The sequence below is a fragment of the Engystomops pustulosus genome, chromosome 11 (genome assembly GCF_040894005.1).
Source record: "Engystomops pustulosus chromosome 11, aEngPut4.maternal, whole genome shotgun sequence".
Taxonomy (NCBI): Eukaryota; Metazoa; Chordata; class Amphibia; order Anura; family Leptodactylidae; genus Engystomops; species Engystomops pustulosus.
Window position 1 is genome coordinate 18,726,144 of NC_092421.1, and position 18,273 is coordinate 18,744,416.

Genomic DNA, 18,273 nt, shown 5'->3' on the forward strand with positions numbered 1-18,273 from the left:
AAGTGGCCACATTCTGTGGGCGGGGTCAAAACAAGTAGGCGTGGCCATGTGATGCGAGTGCAGTTACTAAACTCCACACAAACTGTTTATAGATGGTCTAAGTCACCATGTACAGGAATAAAGCTTTTTTAATACTGATAGATAGATAGAGATATATATATATATATATATATATATATATATATATATATATATATATATATATATATTACTACAATACGTTCTTCATTAAACAAAAATGTTACTATAATACTGCCCCTAAGTAAAATATATTATAATACTGCATTTTATGTACAAGAATATAACTACTATAATACTGCATTTTATGTACAAGAATATAACTACTATAATACTGCATTTTATGTACAAGAATATAACTACTATAATACTTCCCCCTATGTACAAGAATATAACTACTATAACACTGCCCCCTATGTACAAGAATATAACTACTATAACACTGCCCCCTATGTACAAGAATATAACTACTATAACACTGCCCCCTATGTACAAGAATATAACTACTATAACACTGCCCCCTATGTACAAGAATATAACTACTATAATACTGCCCCTATGTACAAGAATATAACTACTATAATACTGCCCCCTATGTACAGGAATATAACTACTATAATACTGCCCCCTATGTACAAGAATATAACTACTATAATACTGCCCCCTATGTACAGGAATATAACTACTATAATACTGCCCCCTATGTACAGGAATATAACTACTATAATACTGCCCCTATGTACAAGAATATAACTACTATAATACTGCCCCCTATGTACAAGAATATAACTACTATAATACTGCCCCTATGTACAAGAATATAACTACTATAATACTGAACCTATGTACAAGAATATAACTACTATAATACTGAACCTATGTACAAGAATATAACTACTATAATACTGAACCTATGTACAAGAATATAACTACTATAATACTGAACCTATGTACAGGAATATAACTACTATAATACTGCCCCTATGTACAAGAATATAACTACTATAATACTGCATCCTATGTACAGGAATATGACTACTATAATACTGCCCCCTATGTACAAGAATATAACTGCTATAATACTGCCCCCTACATACAGGAATATAACTACTATAATACTGCCCCCTATGTACAGGAATATGACTACTATAATACTGCCCCCTATGTACAGGAATATAACTACTATAATACTGCCCCCTATGTACAAGAATATAACTACTATAATACTGCCCCCTATGTACAAGAATATAACTGCTATAATACTGCCCCCTACATACAGGAATATAACTACTATAATACTGCCCCCTATGTACAGGAATATAACTACTATAATACTGCCCCCTATGTACAAGAATATAACTACTATAATACTGCCCCCTATGTACAAGAATATAACTACTATAATACTGCCCCCTATGTACAAGAATATGACTACTATAATACTGCCCCCTATGTACAAGAATATAACTACTATAATACTGCCCCCTATGTACAAGAATATAACTACTATAATACTGCCCCCTATGTACAAGAATATAACTACTATAATACTTCTATGTACAAGAATATAACTACTATAATACTGCCCCCTATGTACAGGAATATAACTACTATAATACTGCTCCCTATGTACAAGAATATAACTACTATAATACTGCCCCCTATGTACAAGAATATAACTACTATAATACTGCCCCCTATGTACAGGAATATAACTACTATAATACTGCCCCCTATGTACAAGAATATAACTACTATAATACTGCCCCCTATGTACAGGAATACAACTACTATGCCATATACCACTGCCAGCCAACCCCCCCCCCTCCTGTATATAGCCAGAAAGCCCCTGCCAACCCCCCCAGCAGTATATGGCCAGCCAGTACCACCAGTATATAGCCAGCCCCTCCCCAGCAAATAGCCAGCCTACAGAACCCATCTTGTATGTAACCCGGAGCACGTACACCAGTAGTGCATTGTACTCACTAGACATGGGACATTATAACCCCTTCACGACTGCCAGATGGCTATATACTTCTTATTTGCACCTGCCCCATTGAGAAAGGACATTTATAGACGCCATGACAGTCTAATTCACTCAGACACACAGAGATATACACCCTTAAAGTAGTACTAAAAATGTTTGATTTTTATGTACAGCTTTCCATTTCTGATTGTAACTAAGAGTGGATATCTGTGGTTCTGTTAAGTATCCATACACAATCCATATCATATTAAAGGGGAGACTCTCCTGTATAATGTAACACCAGAATGTGTTTCATTGCAAGGGTTCAGGAGATATAGTAAAAATTGTTATAAATGAGTAAAGCTTCGCCAGAGATGAGCAGAATGTCAAAAATTGACCTGGACATTCAGGCACCAATGACCATCTGTCACAAAGGGTTAATGGGCCCATTACATTTTCATTCTTCTCGAGCATAGAAGATTGGTCTGAAAATATTCCGATCCTAAATATGAAGATTCGTACCAAATCCATGGATATATTTGCTCATCTCTAAGCTCTCCGTAAGGGAAGTAAAGTGAGCTCCTGCCAGATAACCGTGGCCCGCAGGTTCTCTCCCCAGAACAAAGGATCGGACATGCCCAATTTCAACATGCCCGACATCAGTGATAAACATAACTCCAGACCTGGAAATTTGAGTCACAGCTCTTCATTGTGCTAGTCATAACCGATACCAATGCCTGGTTTGGGCACGGCACGGAAAAGTAACCCTCTCTGCCAAAGTACACATTTCTGATAACAGTAAGGCACAAATTACATCGTTATTATGAAGAGAACACTTACCTTTGGAGAACAATTAAAATGCATCCCAGGAACTGGCAGTGTAGTAACATACATAGTTATACATCGGTACAAGTACAGCGTCCCGACTATACAAAAAAAACGCCGGCTAATAATGGACCTGTAGAGGAAGACACGACAAGAATTAGGGCAGGGTCGCTCCATAGAGGGTGCAGATAACACAGGCGCTCCATGTACACAAGAGACAATGAATCGCTTCTATAGGACAGATTATTCAGAATATAAAATGGTCACGGGGATCAGACGCATAGAACACATTGGATATTTGGGATACAGCCAGCCCTCCACAACCTAACCCACGACAAGCAGCAGCAGGTACCAGGCGGAGGATCCCCGGGAGACATTACCAATAACAGCACTACGCTGATCTGCGGCTAGGAATGCTACGCGACTTGTTCCCACATAGTCCAGATACAATTGTTACTTTTGTCGATGAACGACGCATTTTATTTTAATGAATTCAATTTAATTCTGTAAACAACCGAAAGCAGGTCCTATTCCTGCCCGTGTTAGGGAATTGGGCCTTCTCATAGAAGTCTATAAGAGCGCAACCGCCTCTTGGTGGTGTCATCCATATTCGCGGATCAGTTTAAATTTTACAATAATTTAACCATTCGGGAGGTTTTTACAGACATATCATTTTCCAAAAAAACAACGGAAACGCAAGACACGGACCAGTTGTATGCAGGTAACCTAACATGCGTAAAAACCAAACTCGTGACTGGCGGGAGCGTTTCCGATCGCCGCGTATCCGCTGATTTAGTAAGTCATAGTAAGTAGAGAAATTAAGATTGCATATTGGCAAAAAAAAAAAAAAAGATGTGTCCATAAGTGCAAAGTTTTAGGGCCTAAGACTTTTTGCACTTATGGACACATGGGGGGAGGTAAAACTGTTCTAGTTGCCAAGGGAAGCCAATCAGAGCGCAGATAAATTTCTATGGGAGAACTAGAACTACAACATTGTATTAACACCTTTGGGGACCTCAAGATGACACCATTGCTTCTCAATGATAGGTGACCAAACACATTCAATAGAGTCCCCACTTTTTCCCCCCTTCTGATCCTTTTCTGGGAGATAAGCATCTGACAGCACCTGGAGTCCCCTCATCTCCTAATAATTACTACTGAAACTACAAGGCATATTTTTCCTCCTCAAGTCATAGCACAATCTTCCTACAGATACTGATGTGTAGCTATGGCCCCAAGGAAGACAGCAGCTACCCTGTCACTTGAGTTTAGGTACATGATCTAGATGGCTGACAAGTTATTCAGGTATAGCTATTGTCGCCCATCAATCAGTCCACAGACTATGTAAAGACAATAAACAGGCTGCAATACGAGGCGCAAAATACACATAAGGAGTATTGATGACACTTTCTGGCTCCTAGCCGATCCTACCGATCTGGTGAGTCACCACCGAGATCAGGGATTGGTTGAACTGGCACTTCCTGTGAGTCAGGATAGGAACAGGAAGTAGGCATCGAGCAAGCAAAACTGGGTGCATGGTGAGAAAAGTTTTCTATACTTTGCCAAAACTTTTTTTTTTCCCAATGGACAAGCTACTTTACACTATTTTACTTACTTGTATTTTAGAAATATCCACTGGAGCATCCATAGTGCCACAAGAATCATCCCATTAATTTCACATATGGAAAAGGCCCACGCAACCCGGTCAAAATGATCAAAAAACACATCCGGGAGAGGACCTTCCTCTGTCTTTTCAGGCACACGTTCATGGACGACAGAGATCATCACTGTGGTGAGGATAAAACAGCAAAGTGCATAGAGAAAGGCTATTAAGGTTTTATGCCACTCGTTCGGAAAAGCCTGGGATCGATCCACCTCAGGCATGGGGATCTTGATCATCTCTTTTCTAACTCCATTTGGCATCCCGTTCTTCTTGGCTTTGCTGGTGAAACTATGATCATTGGAATTGATCTCATCTTTGATGCAAATATGTCCATTAGCGTGCCCATTCTTATGTTCCTCTATGTGGTTCTCGATTTTCAGAGTCTCTATCATCTCCAGCAGCTGCCGTCCATTATCAGAAGATACACGCGACAAGGGCGGCTTTCTAAAATCATCTTCTTTCAACCTAAGCAATCCTTGGCCGTTGAGGGATTTAAAGGTCTCAGAGTATTCTTGTAGACCTCTCTTTGTCAACCAGTCAGCGACCTCCTTGGGTGACCAGTAGATTACTTCCTTCATCTTCCAACAACGGTTGGGTTTTTGTGTCTTCTACACGATCCAATTACAATCATAGAAAAGCGTCAAGAGTCCTTTTCGTAACTTTCTCATCCTGTCTCTGGTGTAGCTCTATAGAACGATGGATCCGGAATACGGAAGTGGACACTTTACGCGCCTTCCCACGTGTGGAGTCATAGAAGAATCAGCCGAGGGTCATCTACAAAAGAAACCGGAGAAGTCAAATACAAACTGAGCAGAAGCACGCATTTTGTTACAACGCTATAGGAGGCTTAAAAGAAAAATACACTATAGACTGCCTTCACTAATCCTGAGAACAAGGGTGCTCTTCTCACTAATTGATGGACTGCCTGGTCAAGCATGCGTCCTGCTATGAGAGCATCAGAAATAGTCAGGAACATGAATGGGAGAGCTGGAGGTACCAGAGCGTCGTGCTCTGCAATTTTACAACCTTCTCATACTATTAAATGGAGTGTCAGGATGCATGCTCCTCCATTTGGAGAGCAACAAGGGTCAGGTGGTTGGTGGGGGTCCCAGCCCCTCACTGATACGCGTGATATCCCCAATCCTGTACATAGGGAACAACATTAATATTTGTTACAACCCCAAAAAAAATACTGCCATGTGCGTCCTATTCCAAAGCTTCCTGGCAAATGCTCTCTTCATACTGAGCAAGTAAGAAGTTTTATTGAAAAACGTCCAATTATTCACTACGTCAGCCATCACAGATGAGTAATAGACATGAGTAACGGAAAAGGCCGTCTCACAACGGCCACCAGTGGAGTCAGGGTGGAGGCTTCATATCCGGAGGGGAGACACATGGGAGAGGCGATTTCCCTTTCTGACACATTTATAGCCGTGTACAGACAACAAGTTTATTTTCATAAACAGCAACCAAGTGTAAAAGCAGCACTAAAAAAAAAAAACCATCCTACAGCTATAAACAGCTACAACATAAGGAAATATTCACAAACTGTACTGCAGGAAGAGCAAAATATAATCCAAAATCAGCCTGTTCTAATAGGTTACATTTTGATAACCATAGTTAGCAGCCTCCTCATGTACGATATAAAAGCTCCTTTCCAGAAATCCCTCGTTTCAAAAGTCACTTGTTCAGCTAAAAGAAGCACCCAGTCCTATGCACATGAGCTGAGAAGAGTCACTTTTAGGGACTGGAGAGTTCGTGTCATTTGAGGCTCTAAAACTACAGTGTATAAAGATGTAAATCTAAGCTTTCAGATCACATTGGACATCGGAGATGCGGGCACGTAAAGACAGTCAGGAACCGGATCTTTATCTGCAGCTCACATTCCCCACTATGGTGGAGATTTATCTCAATGGGCACTGGGCACTATGTGTGCCAGTGTAGGAAGTTATCCCTGGCACCTGCTGGATTTATCAAGAGGCGCTGGAGTAGAATTGCTACATAGCCGGCGCGGGAATGTATCCATGGCGTTTCTGCCCCGCACCTGCCCACACCAGGCAGCCGGACAGCGCCCCCTCCGTGCCCACACCAGGCAGCCGGACAGCGCCCCCTCCGTGCCCACACCAGGCAGCCGGACAGCGCCCCCTCCGTGCCCACACCAGGCAGCCGGACAGCGCCCCCTCCGTGCCCACACCAGGCAGCCGGACAGCGCCCCCTCCGTGCCCACACCAGGCAGCCGGACAGCGCCCCCTCCGTGCCCACACCAGGCAGCCGGACAGCGCCCCCTCCGTGCCCACACCAGGCAGCGCCCCTCCGTGCCTACTTGGCTTGGAGGTGGCATAAGGGGGTGGGGGAATGGGCACACTTGCACGAGGAATTGCAACCATTTCAGGGCACCTATTACCTGGCACTATGACTTTAGCTGCCCTTATTTTCAGTTCAGTGATCCACAAGCCTTTACAATGACACCAGAACCATGGCACTATAGAGCCCATGGTATAAGCCCCTGAAGCGATGCGGAGCCTCAGCTCATTTGCACATAGAGGGAACGCTAGAAAGGACACTTCATACCCTACCCGAGGGGGCTGGTAGTTTAGGGTTGTAAACGCTTGAGTCCCTCTTAAGATCATTTACAAAAATCGGCAAGATTTTGCAGGACTGCTTTGAGAGCGTTTTATTTATGTCAAGCCCAGAAGTAGGACTTACAGAGAATACGTAATGGAAAGATTTGTACATCTTCTGTATTATAAAGCCTTGAATTCTGAGCTGAATACTGCTGTGTGAACAGGACTGCCCATTTATGGTGCTGATATTGGAGTAGAAAACTAAAATTTGTAGATAAATATGTAGATCTTTTTCCTATGTCTGGCTCCTGGGAAAGGGGCAACTTACTAGTTGCTCCTCCGCTATGGTGTAAACTATTTTTGGAGAACTTTCTTTGAAGTTTTATATGTTCCTTCCAGGAAGTCCTGGAGCGGGTCGCTTCTCAATCAACAGCTTTGGAAAGGAAAGACATGTTTTCTAGGATTCTGTAGCCTGTAAGCCTCACTGTACGGATGAGGAAGAGCACATTTACTAGGGCTGAAAAGTGACAAATACCGTCATTAAAGCACCATTAATAATTCACATTTTGTTGGATGAAGAATTTATTCAGATCACCCAAAGCTCACAGAAACCTGGAACTCTCCCTATAGATTACGCTCCAGCTTCCAAGCATTGGAGATGGATTTTCATGGATCTTTGGAAACACATAATCCTTCACCATGTCAAGTTGTTGCCTTTAGGGCATCCATATTCAATAGACAAAAACAAACGTGTCACACAGCAAGACATCAATCACGTGGCACGGCCAAATATCAATGAGCATAGGGTACAGGGGAATACTAGACACGTGAGCAGGCTGGTCAGGAAAGTGCTACGGCATGAAGCCCTTGTAGCACAACACCAAGGCCTCCAACACCTTCTGGCTAGCCGGGAAAGTTTTTTGCTTTACGTTTTTTGGACAGAGTCCCTTATCTTGTGAAATCCTGATGTAAATAAATGTTACCCTCTGGAGTGGTTAGCTTCATGGGCACAAGAACTGACCAATACAGACATTAGGAAAGTGGACAGGTCCTTTATAACGAAGGGGGGCATCATATTGTGATATATAGTCAATTCTTCCCGATACATATTTTGGGGACCCAAAACCAAAGTGATTGTGTTGTCCTCTCTAAATTACATATTAAGGAGGGAGAAGGGCTGAACTGTGACATGTATAGGTTTATATAACTTAAAACAAGATTTCTGAATAATAAGGACTACAGGACTCCTACTGATAAAACCAACCTAATTGTATGAGTGTGAGAAACTCTATATAGCAATATTATATACATACACACACATGTATGTAAGCTGGACTCATTACCTCTGCTAGAAGTCCTATAAGGATTTAATTACAGGAGTGGTACCAAGTTAAAAACTTCTATTTGGGGGATAACAAGTTGATCAGTGAGGGTACGACCGCTTGGACCTCCACTGGGGGGGCCCCAGGAACTGTTCTATCGAATGGGTAGTGCAGCAGGATGAGCATGTGTCCTACCACTCCATTCAATTGTATGGGAGTGTGGGAAATTGCACAAGTGCTCCAATATCTCCAGAACTTACAGTGGAGATACACGAGCGATGTGCTCTGCAATGTCTGACCCCTCCCATAGTAGTGGATAGAGCAGGACGAATGCTCAACCTGTGGCTCTACACATTAGTGAGAACAGGGACCACCTTTGCTAGGGGGGGGGGGGGGGGGGTCTATGTTCTTGTGATTGTAGGGGGTCTTGGCAATTAACTTGTTAACCCCAAACTTGCAAGTAGGGGAGAAAATCAATTTAGTACACAGAAAAAAAAACTGCTCTAAATCACATAAACCTGTATATGACTGATTGTTCCTCTATAATACGATACACTGCTCTGAGATAAGGTACAAAGCCCCTGAATGGTTCACTTTAAACACAGATTATCTCACGGATGAAACCTCTCCCTGACACAGCCATATTCATAACAGCCCTAGATCTATCTAGATGGACATCTTTTCACGCTAATTTGGGTTGGAGTGACACCGTTTCCTTGTATTAGCATTGCCGTTGGTTTAGTGAATGTCACTTTGGTCACCAGCGATGTGAAACGAGATCATCTGCTCTATAGAAATAAACAGCCGCATCCTTTATCAATTAGCTCATTACAGGGAAATGAAAACAGAGGCGCTAACAAGCGAGGACCGGTTGGATCAGTGTTCTGCTGACACGCACTTATCCATGTAAAACATACCACAGAACATTACACTCTAACAATGGCACACAGCCTGCCCATCACCAGCGCCACCAATGCCATGCTCAAGAGCTCGACCACAGCTTCCTACAATGCTCATCCAAACAACACCTCCAGGTCACATCCTCAGGGGGACAGAAAGGCTGTACAATAACATCTTACAGAAATTGCAAAATGGTTACATTTTAAGAATCTTTATTCAAACATTGTAAAAAAAAAATCTGGTCATTTAAGGATGGCAAATGTGGGCAGTGCCACCCGACTATTTGCCAAAAAACCGAATCCCCATCCGATTTCGGAAACAAGTTTGAGTAGACACCTGGAAGCGTAACATTCCCTGCCTTTTCACCTTTAAGAAAGTCCCACATTATCACTTCCATCATAATCCGCCGACTCTCTCCCTCCAATGCCAGAAGTCTTCCATTAACGTAATGACTTAAGAGCTCGGCTGGCTCGCCCACAAACGCTCTGCTCATATTCTTTTGTATTTCCCAGAAACAATTAGAAAAGAAAAAACATTTATCGCGAGTGTTTAGAACAACAACTATGCAGCCGAAGCTACACAACAAGGAAAGTCCTAAGAGTTGGTGTAAGGTGGTCAAGCACCCCCCGGGGACAGCCGTCATGGATTAGTCATGTTGAGGCTCATTAGGAGTCCAAATAGGCTAGACGAGGGGTTACCAACAAGACGGAAAGGATGTACTCCTTACAGAGCACGGTCGCTGCAGTGACTGTTGTATTACATGATGTACATGCCCATGTTCTGCTCTCTGCCTATACCTGCCATAGACTAAGCCTTTAAGCATCTTACGTCTGTATTATAAGGCATGTGACTTTCTTGCAGCTTCGTTGCAACAAAAAAAGGTTGTGGATTAAAAAAAAAAAAAAAAAAAAAAAAAAAAAAAAAAAAAAAAAAGAGTCAGCGTTGCACGTCTCCCTAAAAATAAAAATATTAATCCCACAAATGGTTTCGAAGCTCTGCCTGTAATCCATGCCGCTACCATGTACTGCCCCTAGATGTCTAGTCAGGCAATATGTATAACACATATCATGCTGGGTCATTATATCAAGAAGTCATTGTCTACATCTTATCATCCGGAACAAAGATGGGGAACGTTCCCAACATAACTTTGCTGTGACCCGTTACCAAAATCAATACATAAATAAGGAAAACAGAACCGCTCTTAAGGCAACAATGGTAAATTATTATGTAACAGTAACTAACATACAAAAGAGGCCACATGTGAGGTTAAAAGCGGCGGCTCTTGTCCGGGAATTATCCATTGTATCCAGTCATGTTTAAACATTGCTACGCGGATACAAAAGGAACACCTGCTGTACGGCAATGTCCGCAAGATAACTCCCCGCTATTCCTATTAAAATCTGCCAAAAGATTACAGGGAAAATTTAAAAGGGGCTGTTGGAAAAAAAAGGTCCCATCTGTAAATTCATTATTATTTTTGGAGAGTAACGAGAAACAAACCAGTGCAACGAGAAAAATCAGTCCCAAAGTTTCACTAGAACTCAAAGATCCTACATTTACGTGATGCGTAGGTAGTGTGTGTGTTTGAATTGGAGGGTGCGGGTGTTAGTTTACGGTGTATTGGCCCCCCTAACAAGTCCTCGGAGAATTGATCCTGCTATATACATGACAACTAAAAGTTGTGTGTATTCCTCACGACCCCCAGCTACAGACAGCAATAGTCGCTTGTCTAGTTTTCACCTTGTTATTCAGGTCGGTGCTGTCCTTATTACTAGGTCCCTTCTCGTAGATCCAATCAATGTGATAGAACCCCCAAGTGATCCACAATGGAAGTAGGATACCTGTAGACCTATGCGAAGGACAACTTCATAGTCTGTAAGATTCTATAAGCCCATTCAGAACACAGCCGGGACGACTGGCACAGATACACCCACTCACCTGCAATAACAATGAGTCCTGTGATGAGACCAATTATATGCAAATATATGTACCAGGCAATGCTGTATCCCTGCACATAAACCATATGTCCGAAATTGTATGCAAATACATGAAACAAAGTTAGCCCACAGGCTTCCAGTTTACAAGGGAAACTATTGGCCTCAAAACAGAATGATGTAGGGTGGGAGACAAGGAATTGTGCAAAACTCAGGTCTTCAGTGAAGGAATGCTGTAGAGTTCACCAAAGCGAATAGACAAGGGGTGGGGTAAAAGGCTAAAGTTTTTTTCTTATTAAAAACTTAACAGGTTTTCTGCTGCTATAAAACACAGTATTTTCCATGTGCAATGGAGAAACGTCACCACGAAACAGCAACTACAAGCAGAGGCCACCACAAATCGATCAGCGACTTCCCGATTCCTATAACGAAGGGGCAACTCAATTTTGACCAAGTCATTTTGAGTCAATCTGCCAAACGGTTCAAAAAAAAAGTTTTTTTGAAAACGCATGCGTTTTTGTCCGGTTTTCCAAATTTGCTCAATTAAAAACGGACAAAAACGGATGCGTTTTTTGCACATGCGTTTTTTACGATCTGAAAACGCACTTATTAAAAACGGCCCAAAAACGCCATGTGTGTCTTCACCCGTACAGTAGGGTCAGATGAGGTTTCAGATGTCTTGGCAGCAAAGAGAGAAACTGCAGAGTTATTCCTCCCGTCAGCTCTGATTGAAATGGGAACAGAATCGGAGAACAGTAACGTTGATGTGAGTGCATGACAGATTGTGATATTGTGAATGAGCCCTTATTGCTGGCCGAGCAGTAAGAGGGGGGGGGGGGGGCAGTGATCAGTACCCCGCTACATGTCACAGCCTTTGCAACAAACATATTCTTTAAAAAGTACTTAGAAACGTTCACAGTGGACTTGCCCAGACATCTTATATGCCAAATATTCAAGCAAACTTATTAATCGACCACATAAAATGCTGCCGGAACGTGGTACGAAGCAAGTAATCAGCCCCTCTAAAGGGGTAAAAAATTGTGGTAATAAACAAAGAGCGAGGCAGGTGTAATACATAATGAATAACATCAAACAAACAGTGGTCAAAACGTGGTCACCCCTCACCTCAAAAACAGCCTCACAATCATCACATCAGAACGTGCATGGCCCTCAGTTACACCTTCGCTCCGTGCCGGGATAATACACATTCCTTCATAACATACACAAAGTCCATAAGAATTTTAAACTTTTTCTTATATACTTAACCCTTTCGGTATATAAGTAGTTGCTCTGAGTAGATGCGGGACGCCCTCACCCCCTATAGACAGGAATGAAGAGATACTGGACCCATACATTACTTACTGAGGTTCAGCATATTGAAAACAATAGCGCGGCTTTGGCGAGCGCTCCCCTATGTGTGTATAGGCTGCCAAGCAGATGCCAGGAGGTGCCCCCGATGCCGGCAGGTTTGGCAGGTCAGATTCCAGATGACGGGCGATTACTAACACAACACGTGGTATAATTAACACCATCCTGACCTAAATAGTAGCGTTCCTCGTCTCCATATGCTCATCCCATGCAGCCGTATACCCGCTCTACCGCTCTCTGCCAGGGTTTATATGGAAAAATCTTGGAAACTGATCCCTGAAGATTCCCGGTCACGTGAGGATGAAATATTCCTGACCCTCGGTCACGGAGTGGCTCGTGCACACGGTGCGTTGTGACCGCGGCCAAAGTCCATGTGAGCGCACAGCTGGCTCAGCCCTGGAAACCTTCACTGCGCTCCCCAGCGTCTGACTGGCACCGGCGGGCACCTCGGGTCACTGCATCACTATCTAGTGACAGGCATACAAGAGAAAGTAGAGAAAATACAGGACATTGCACAACACATGCAGAAAATACCATACAACATATGGCAGGCAAACTAGAGCTCTCTGGTATCAGCCACTTACTATGTCCGGAGACACATGACTGGCCCCTGTAATGTAATAATAACCGGGCTGGTGACGTCACAACACATGTAAACATAGCCAGGAATCCACAGCTAGGCGCGGGACTACAAGTCCCAGGCTGCCCCGGCAGTCACACGGCGCAGGGGGCTGCTGGGAGTTGTAGTTCCATAGCGGCTTGCGCTCAGCCATAAGTTGTAGCGTATAGCATAGCGCCGTCTCCTCACCTCACACTACTGTCTCCACCGCCGCCTCTCGCCGGAGAAGTTAGTGGGAAATGCCGTGTATGTGCGGGGAGGAGGAGGCCAGAGGGGCCGGCCTGGGACGGGGAGCCTATGGCAGGGCGGCAGGCCGCAGGCCTATTCTAATTAATGACTTCCCAGGCTCCGGCGGAGGGCGGATGGGTGTGCTCTCACTGACAGGGTGTGGTGCCGATCACTTCTCATCACATTTCACTCACATTTGGGTCTACAAGAAACGGAACTTCCTCAGCAGCATGTGTGCGGAAACGCAGCGGTAACGCAGCGGTAACGCAGGCAGATGAGGCACCACAAAGTCCTGCCAAACTTTTCCCCAGACTTTATAAGGCTCAGTTCACATCAGCTTTGAGCATAGTGTAAATGTCTATACACTGAATACACACTGATAGTACATACGGACATGTCTATCTACCGCCTACGTTTTTTTTAATGCATATGCTAATTGGATAATTTTTTGTGTCCTAGTACCTATATGTATGTACCCTCATACACAGCGGCCATGGCTAGTGGTCTATCGGTTATACGTTACTGTCTACACGGAGCGACTAGCATTGACAAGAAAACGCATGTTCCCATGTGGTGGTTTTGTCACATTTTTAAAAACATCCAAAAATGCAAGTTAGAAGAGGTTTTGGCCAAAAATTTTTATGTGTTTCTAAAGAAATGTTTTGGCCAAGACCCTACCCAATCACAAGAATGGAATCCCCTGGGTCCTGTCATTCCATGCAACACCATAGGAGTGTTGGAATTATCAGAGCACAACGCTACACGACCTCCAGCATTCTAAGGCCGCGTTCACACGTTCCGCTAGCGGCGCGTTATGCACAGGGGGCGGGGCTCAGGCCGATCGTATATGCGTTTCCCGGGAAACGCATGCGATTGATAACCCGATCGCATGTGTTTCTCTGGAAAAGCATATAGGATCACCCCGAGCCCTGCCCCCTGTGCGCAAGGTGTGAACACGCCCTGACCATACCTAATTAAGAGAGTGTCAGGAAGCGCGAATTAGGCCGGCACACATAGCGTTTTGAACCCGTTTTGGGCCATTTTTAAGCAACGCGTTTTTGAAAACCGCATGCATTTTTTTATGAGAAAAAATCAGGGCGCGTTCACACGTTGCGTTTTGGTTGCGTTTTCATTGCGTTTGAAACGCATATACAACAGTTGATGTGAGGTAATTTGACTAATTACATTACCGTTTACGTTTGTAAACGCAATGTTAACGCATGCGTTAACAAAACGCATGAGTTAACGCTTTGTTAACACATGCGTTAACATCGCGTTTACGATGCGTTTTGTAAACGGAAACGTTTACAGTGATGTAATTAGGCAAATCACCTCTCCTCAGCTGTTGTATATGCGTTTCAAACGCAATGAAAACGCAGGTCAAAACGCAACGTGTGAACGCGCCTTCAAGGGTTATCAATCGCATGCGTTTCTGGGGAAACACATATGCCATTTGGCCCGAGCCCTGTGCGCTAGTTTCGCTAGTGGAACGTGTGAACACGCCCTAAGGATTTACCCATAGGATTCAGCTCATGTACGAAAACGTGAGGGCGCGGTCACACAGGGGGTGTGGTTTGGTCTGGTTTGCAAACGCAGCCAAAACGCCGTGTGACACCACCCTAACTCTGACCGCGTTAGATTAACCATCCCATTCAAAGAGGGTTTGAAAAAAATTTTAGTTGTAGAAAATATATGTACTAAAAAAAAGCTAAATATGAGCAAGACCCGACCTTCTGGGTGACAAATAGCAGAAGAATTCAGAAACTGAAGAAAAGCTAACATCCTGCCCAGGGATCACAGTGCAGGACACGTCACTTGTCTGTGCTCTATATATATGGTGAGAGCACTTCTGGGAAATGACCGGAGCCCCGGATGCTGCGCCCCCTACTATATCAGAAGGGTAAATGTTACAGATAAGAGGCAACTGGGGATTTACAGGGCAATAAATAATGAGGTTACCTGTAGCTACAGGAAGCCAAACAGACATCTACAGAACACTCGTAAAGCCGCCATAAGGGAACACGCCACCAAAACATACATATTGGTGACAATGTCTTGTTCTTGGCATCCTTGAGGTTGTGATTTGCCCTTATTCACTTAGGGCGCGGTCACACGGTGCGTTTTGGTTGCATTTTCAATGCGTTTTGAAACGCCTTGCAAGGAGAGGTGATTTGCCAAATTCCATTACTATTAAAACACATACAATTGTTAACATGTGTGTTTACATCGCATCTACATGGCATTTTGTAAATGCAAATGTTGACAGTAATGTAATTAGGGAAATCGCCTCTACTCAGCTGTTCTAATGCATCGTGTGACCGCGCCCTTACATCATAACGCGACGCTAGTGCGCAGGGGGAGGTCCTCGGCCCGAACGCACATGTGTTTCCAGGGAAACGCATGCGATTGTTAAGCCGATCGCATGCGTTTCTCTGGAAATGCATTTGCGTTCGGGCCGAGGACCTCCCCCTGTGCGCTAGCGTCGCGTTATGAACGGACGTCTAGCGGTACGTGTGACCGCGGCCTTAGTTGTGTAGGGAAATTTACATTGTGGCCAAAGCTGCCTACACCTAAATGGTCGGTTGGCTACCTTCAGTTCACCAAGCCCAGCCCCTAAATGGCTCACCACACCCCTTTTTAACTTATAGTGGGGGACAAGCTGGCCTGAGGCTCCCAATTATATATTTAATTGGGAGCCAGAAGAGCGGAGCCTAATGATCCAGCTCACTAAGAAGAGCCGGAGTTCCCATCACTAGTATATCTATCTTATAAAATCATATTTGGCTTTTCCTGAAGTGGGCGGAACTTGTTGGTTGTGACATCAGCCGAGGGCTTTCACATGGATCAGGACAGCATGTTTGTAATTGGAGGACCCGAAGCATGTGATGCATGTGACATCACACAAGTTCCTATTTTCTTGCACTTCACTATTAAAGCCCCTCCCAACAAGCCTCATCTCTTCTCCAGCCCTCCTGTACAGTTTCCCATGGTTACCAGGAAGCATGACAAAAGGAGAGTAGCAAGGTAAAACCTCTGCTAACAGCTAAACATCTGCAGAAACCTAATAGAGTAAATTAGAGAATTGCTTAGTTTTACAATGTTACAATCAAAATTGTTACTAGTCACAAGATTATCCTTACTACTTATAAGCAGCTGATTGGCTCCAAAGTCAGCCCAAAATAGTAGGACTGGCCCTTTATTTAGTCAGCCCAACATGGGATCTTCCAGTATTCTGGCCAGCCTAATGTCAGTAACTGTGCTCTGCTTTCCCCCTTGCCGTCCTATAGTGATAGATGGAGGGGCAGCACACATGCTCAATGTGTGCCCCATTTACAGTTGGGGGCCAAGGACCCCCATTTTCCTAACCTCTCTCTGTGCAGAATACAACCACCCCTAAGGCTGTAACAGAATGTCTGCAACACTGCGCAGCATGTGACTGTATACGAGTTATCTCTCAGATGATAATGAGAAGGGACATAGTGTTTAGTGGTAATTGAGAGGTGGGAGACCTAGCGAGGGAAAGCACCCAGTCGGCGTCAATAACGTGCAGCAGCACATGTGAGGACAGTCGCTGTGTGATGTGCGACGTAGGGGGAGATCAGCTTGTTACAGATCTGCGCTCTCCTGGATATAATTACAGGCCGTCCTCATCCATGTGCAGGGTCACGTATCTATCATATATGTATAAAAGTGACATTACTGCAGCATGAGGACCACTTAGGTAGTTGTCTATAAGACGCAGCATGATGGGCTGCATTGGACTGCATAGGACATCTACTCCATTCCATCAGCAGCTCCAGGGTCAATGGGGATGATAGGTATAGAGGACTGCATAGGACATCTACTCCATTCCATCAGCAGCTCCAGGGTCAATGGGGATGATAGGTATAGAGGACTGCATAGGACATCTACTCCATTCCATCAGCAGCTCCAGGGTCAATGGGGATGATAGGTATAGAGGACTGCATAGGACATCTACTCCATTCCATCAGCAGCTCCAGGGTCAATGGGGATGATAGGTATAGAGGACTGCATAGGACATCTACTCCATTCCATCAGCAGCTCCAGGGTCAATGGGGATGATAGGTATAGAGGACTGCATAGGACATCTACTCCATTCCATCAGCAGCTCCAGGGTCAATGGGGATGATAGGTATAGAGGACTGCATAGGACATCTACTCCATTCCATCAGCAGCTCCAGGGTCAATGGGGATGATAGGTATAGAGGACTGCATAGGACATCTACTCCATTCCATCAGCAGCTCCAGGGTCAATGGGGATGATAGGTATAGAGGACTGCATAGGACATCTACTCCATTCCATCAGCAGCTCCAGGGTCAATGGGGATGATAGGTATAGAGGACTGCATAGGACATCTACTCCATTCCATCAGCAGCTCCAGGGTCAATGGGGATGATAGGTATAGAGGACTGCATAGGACATCTACTCCATTCCATCAGCAGCTCCAGGGTCAATGGGGATGATAGGTATAGAGGACTGCATAGGACATCTACTCCATTCCATCAGCAGCTCCAGGGTCAATGGGGATGATAGGTATAGAGGACTGCATAGGACATCTACTCCATTCCATCAGCAGCTCCAGGGTCAATGGGGATGATAGGTATAGAGGACTGCATAGGACATCTACTCCATTCCATCAGCAGCTCCAGGGTCAATGGGGATGATAGGTATAGAGGACTGCATAGGACATCTACTCCATTCCATCAGCAGCTCCAGGGTCAATGGGGATGATAGGTATAGAGGACTGCATAGGACATCTACTCCATTCCATCAGCAGCTCCAGGGTCAATGGGGATGATAGGTATAGAGGACTGCATAGGACATCTACTCCATTCCATCAGCAG

At 44.2% G+C, this 18,273-nt stretch overlaps 1 protein-coding gene across 4 annotated transcripts in view; it reads right to left on the reverse strand.

The window, feature by feature from the left end:
- Positions 1-18,273, reverse strand: part of SGMS1 (sphingomyelin synthase 1) — a 180,325-nt gene that overhangs the window by 21,740 nt on the left and 140,312 nt on the right. Inside the window, exons 1-3 of one of the 4 annotated variants that reach the window (XM_072129930.1) lie at positions 13,369-13,508; positions 4,425-5,246; positions 2,825-2,942 (exon numbers count right to left, since the gene is read on the reverse strand). In XM_072129930.1, the coding sequence (XP_071986031.1) occupies positions 2,825-2,942; positions 4,425-5,050 (744 nt within the window). In that variant the 5' untranslated portion in view covers positions 5,051-5,246; positions 13,369-13,508. Of the gene's footprint in view, positions 1-2,824; positions 2,943-4,424; positions 5,247-13,099; positions 13,314-13,368; positions 13,509-18,273 lie in introns of those variants that run through there. The other 3 variants (XM_072129932.1, XM_072129933.1, XM_072129931.1) reach the window with 3 other exon arrangements.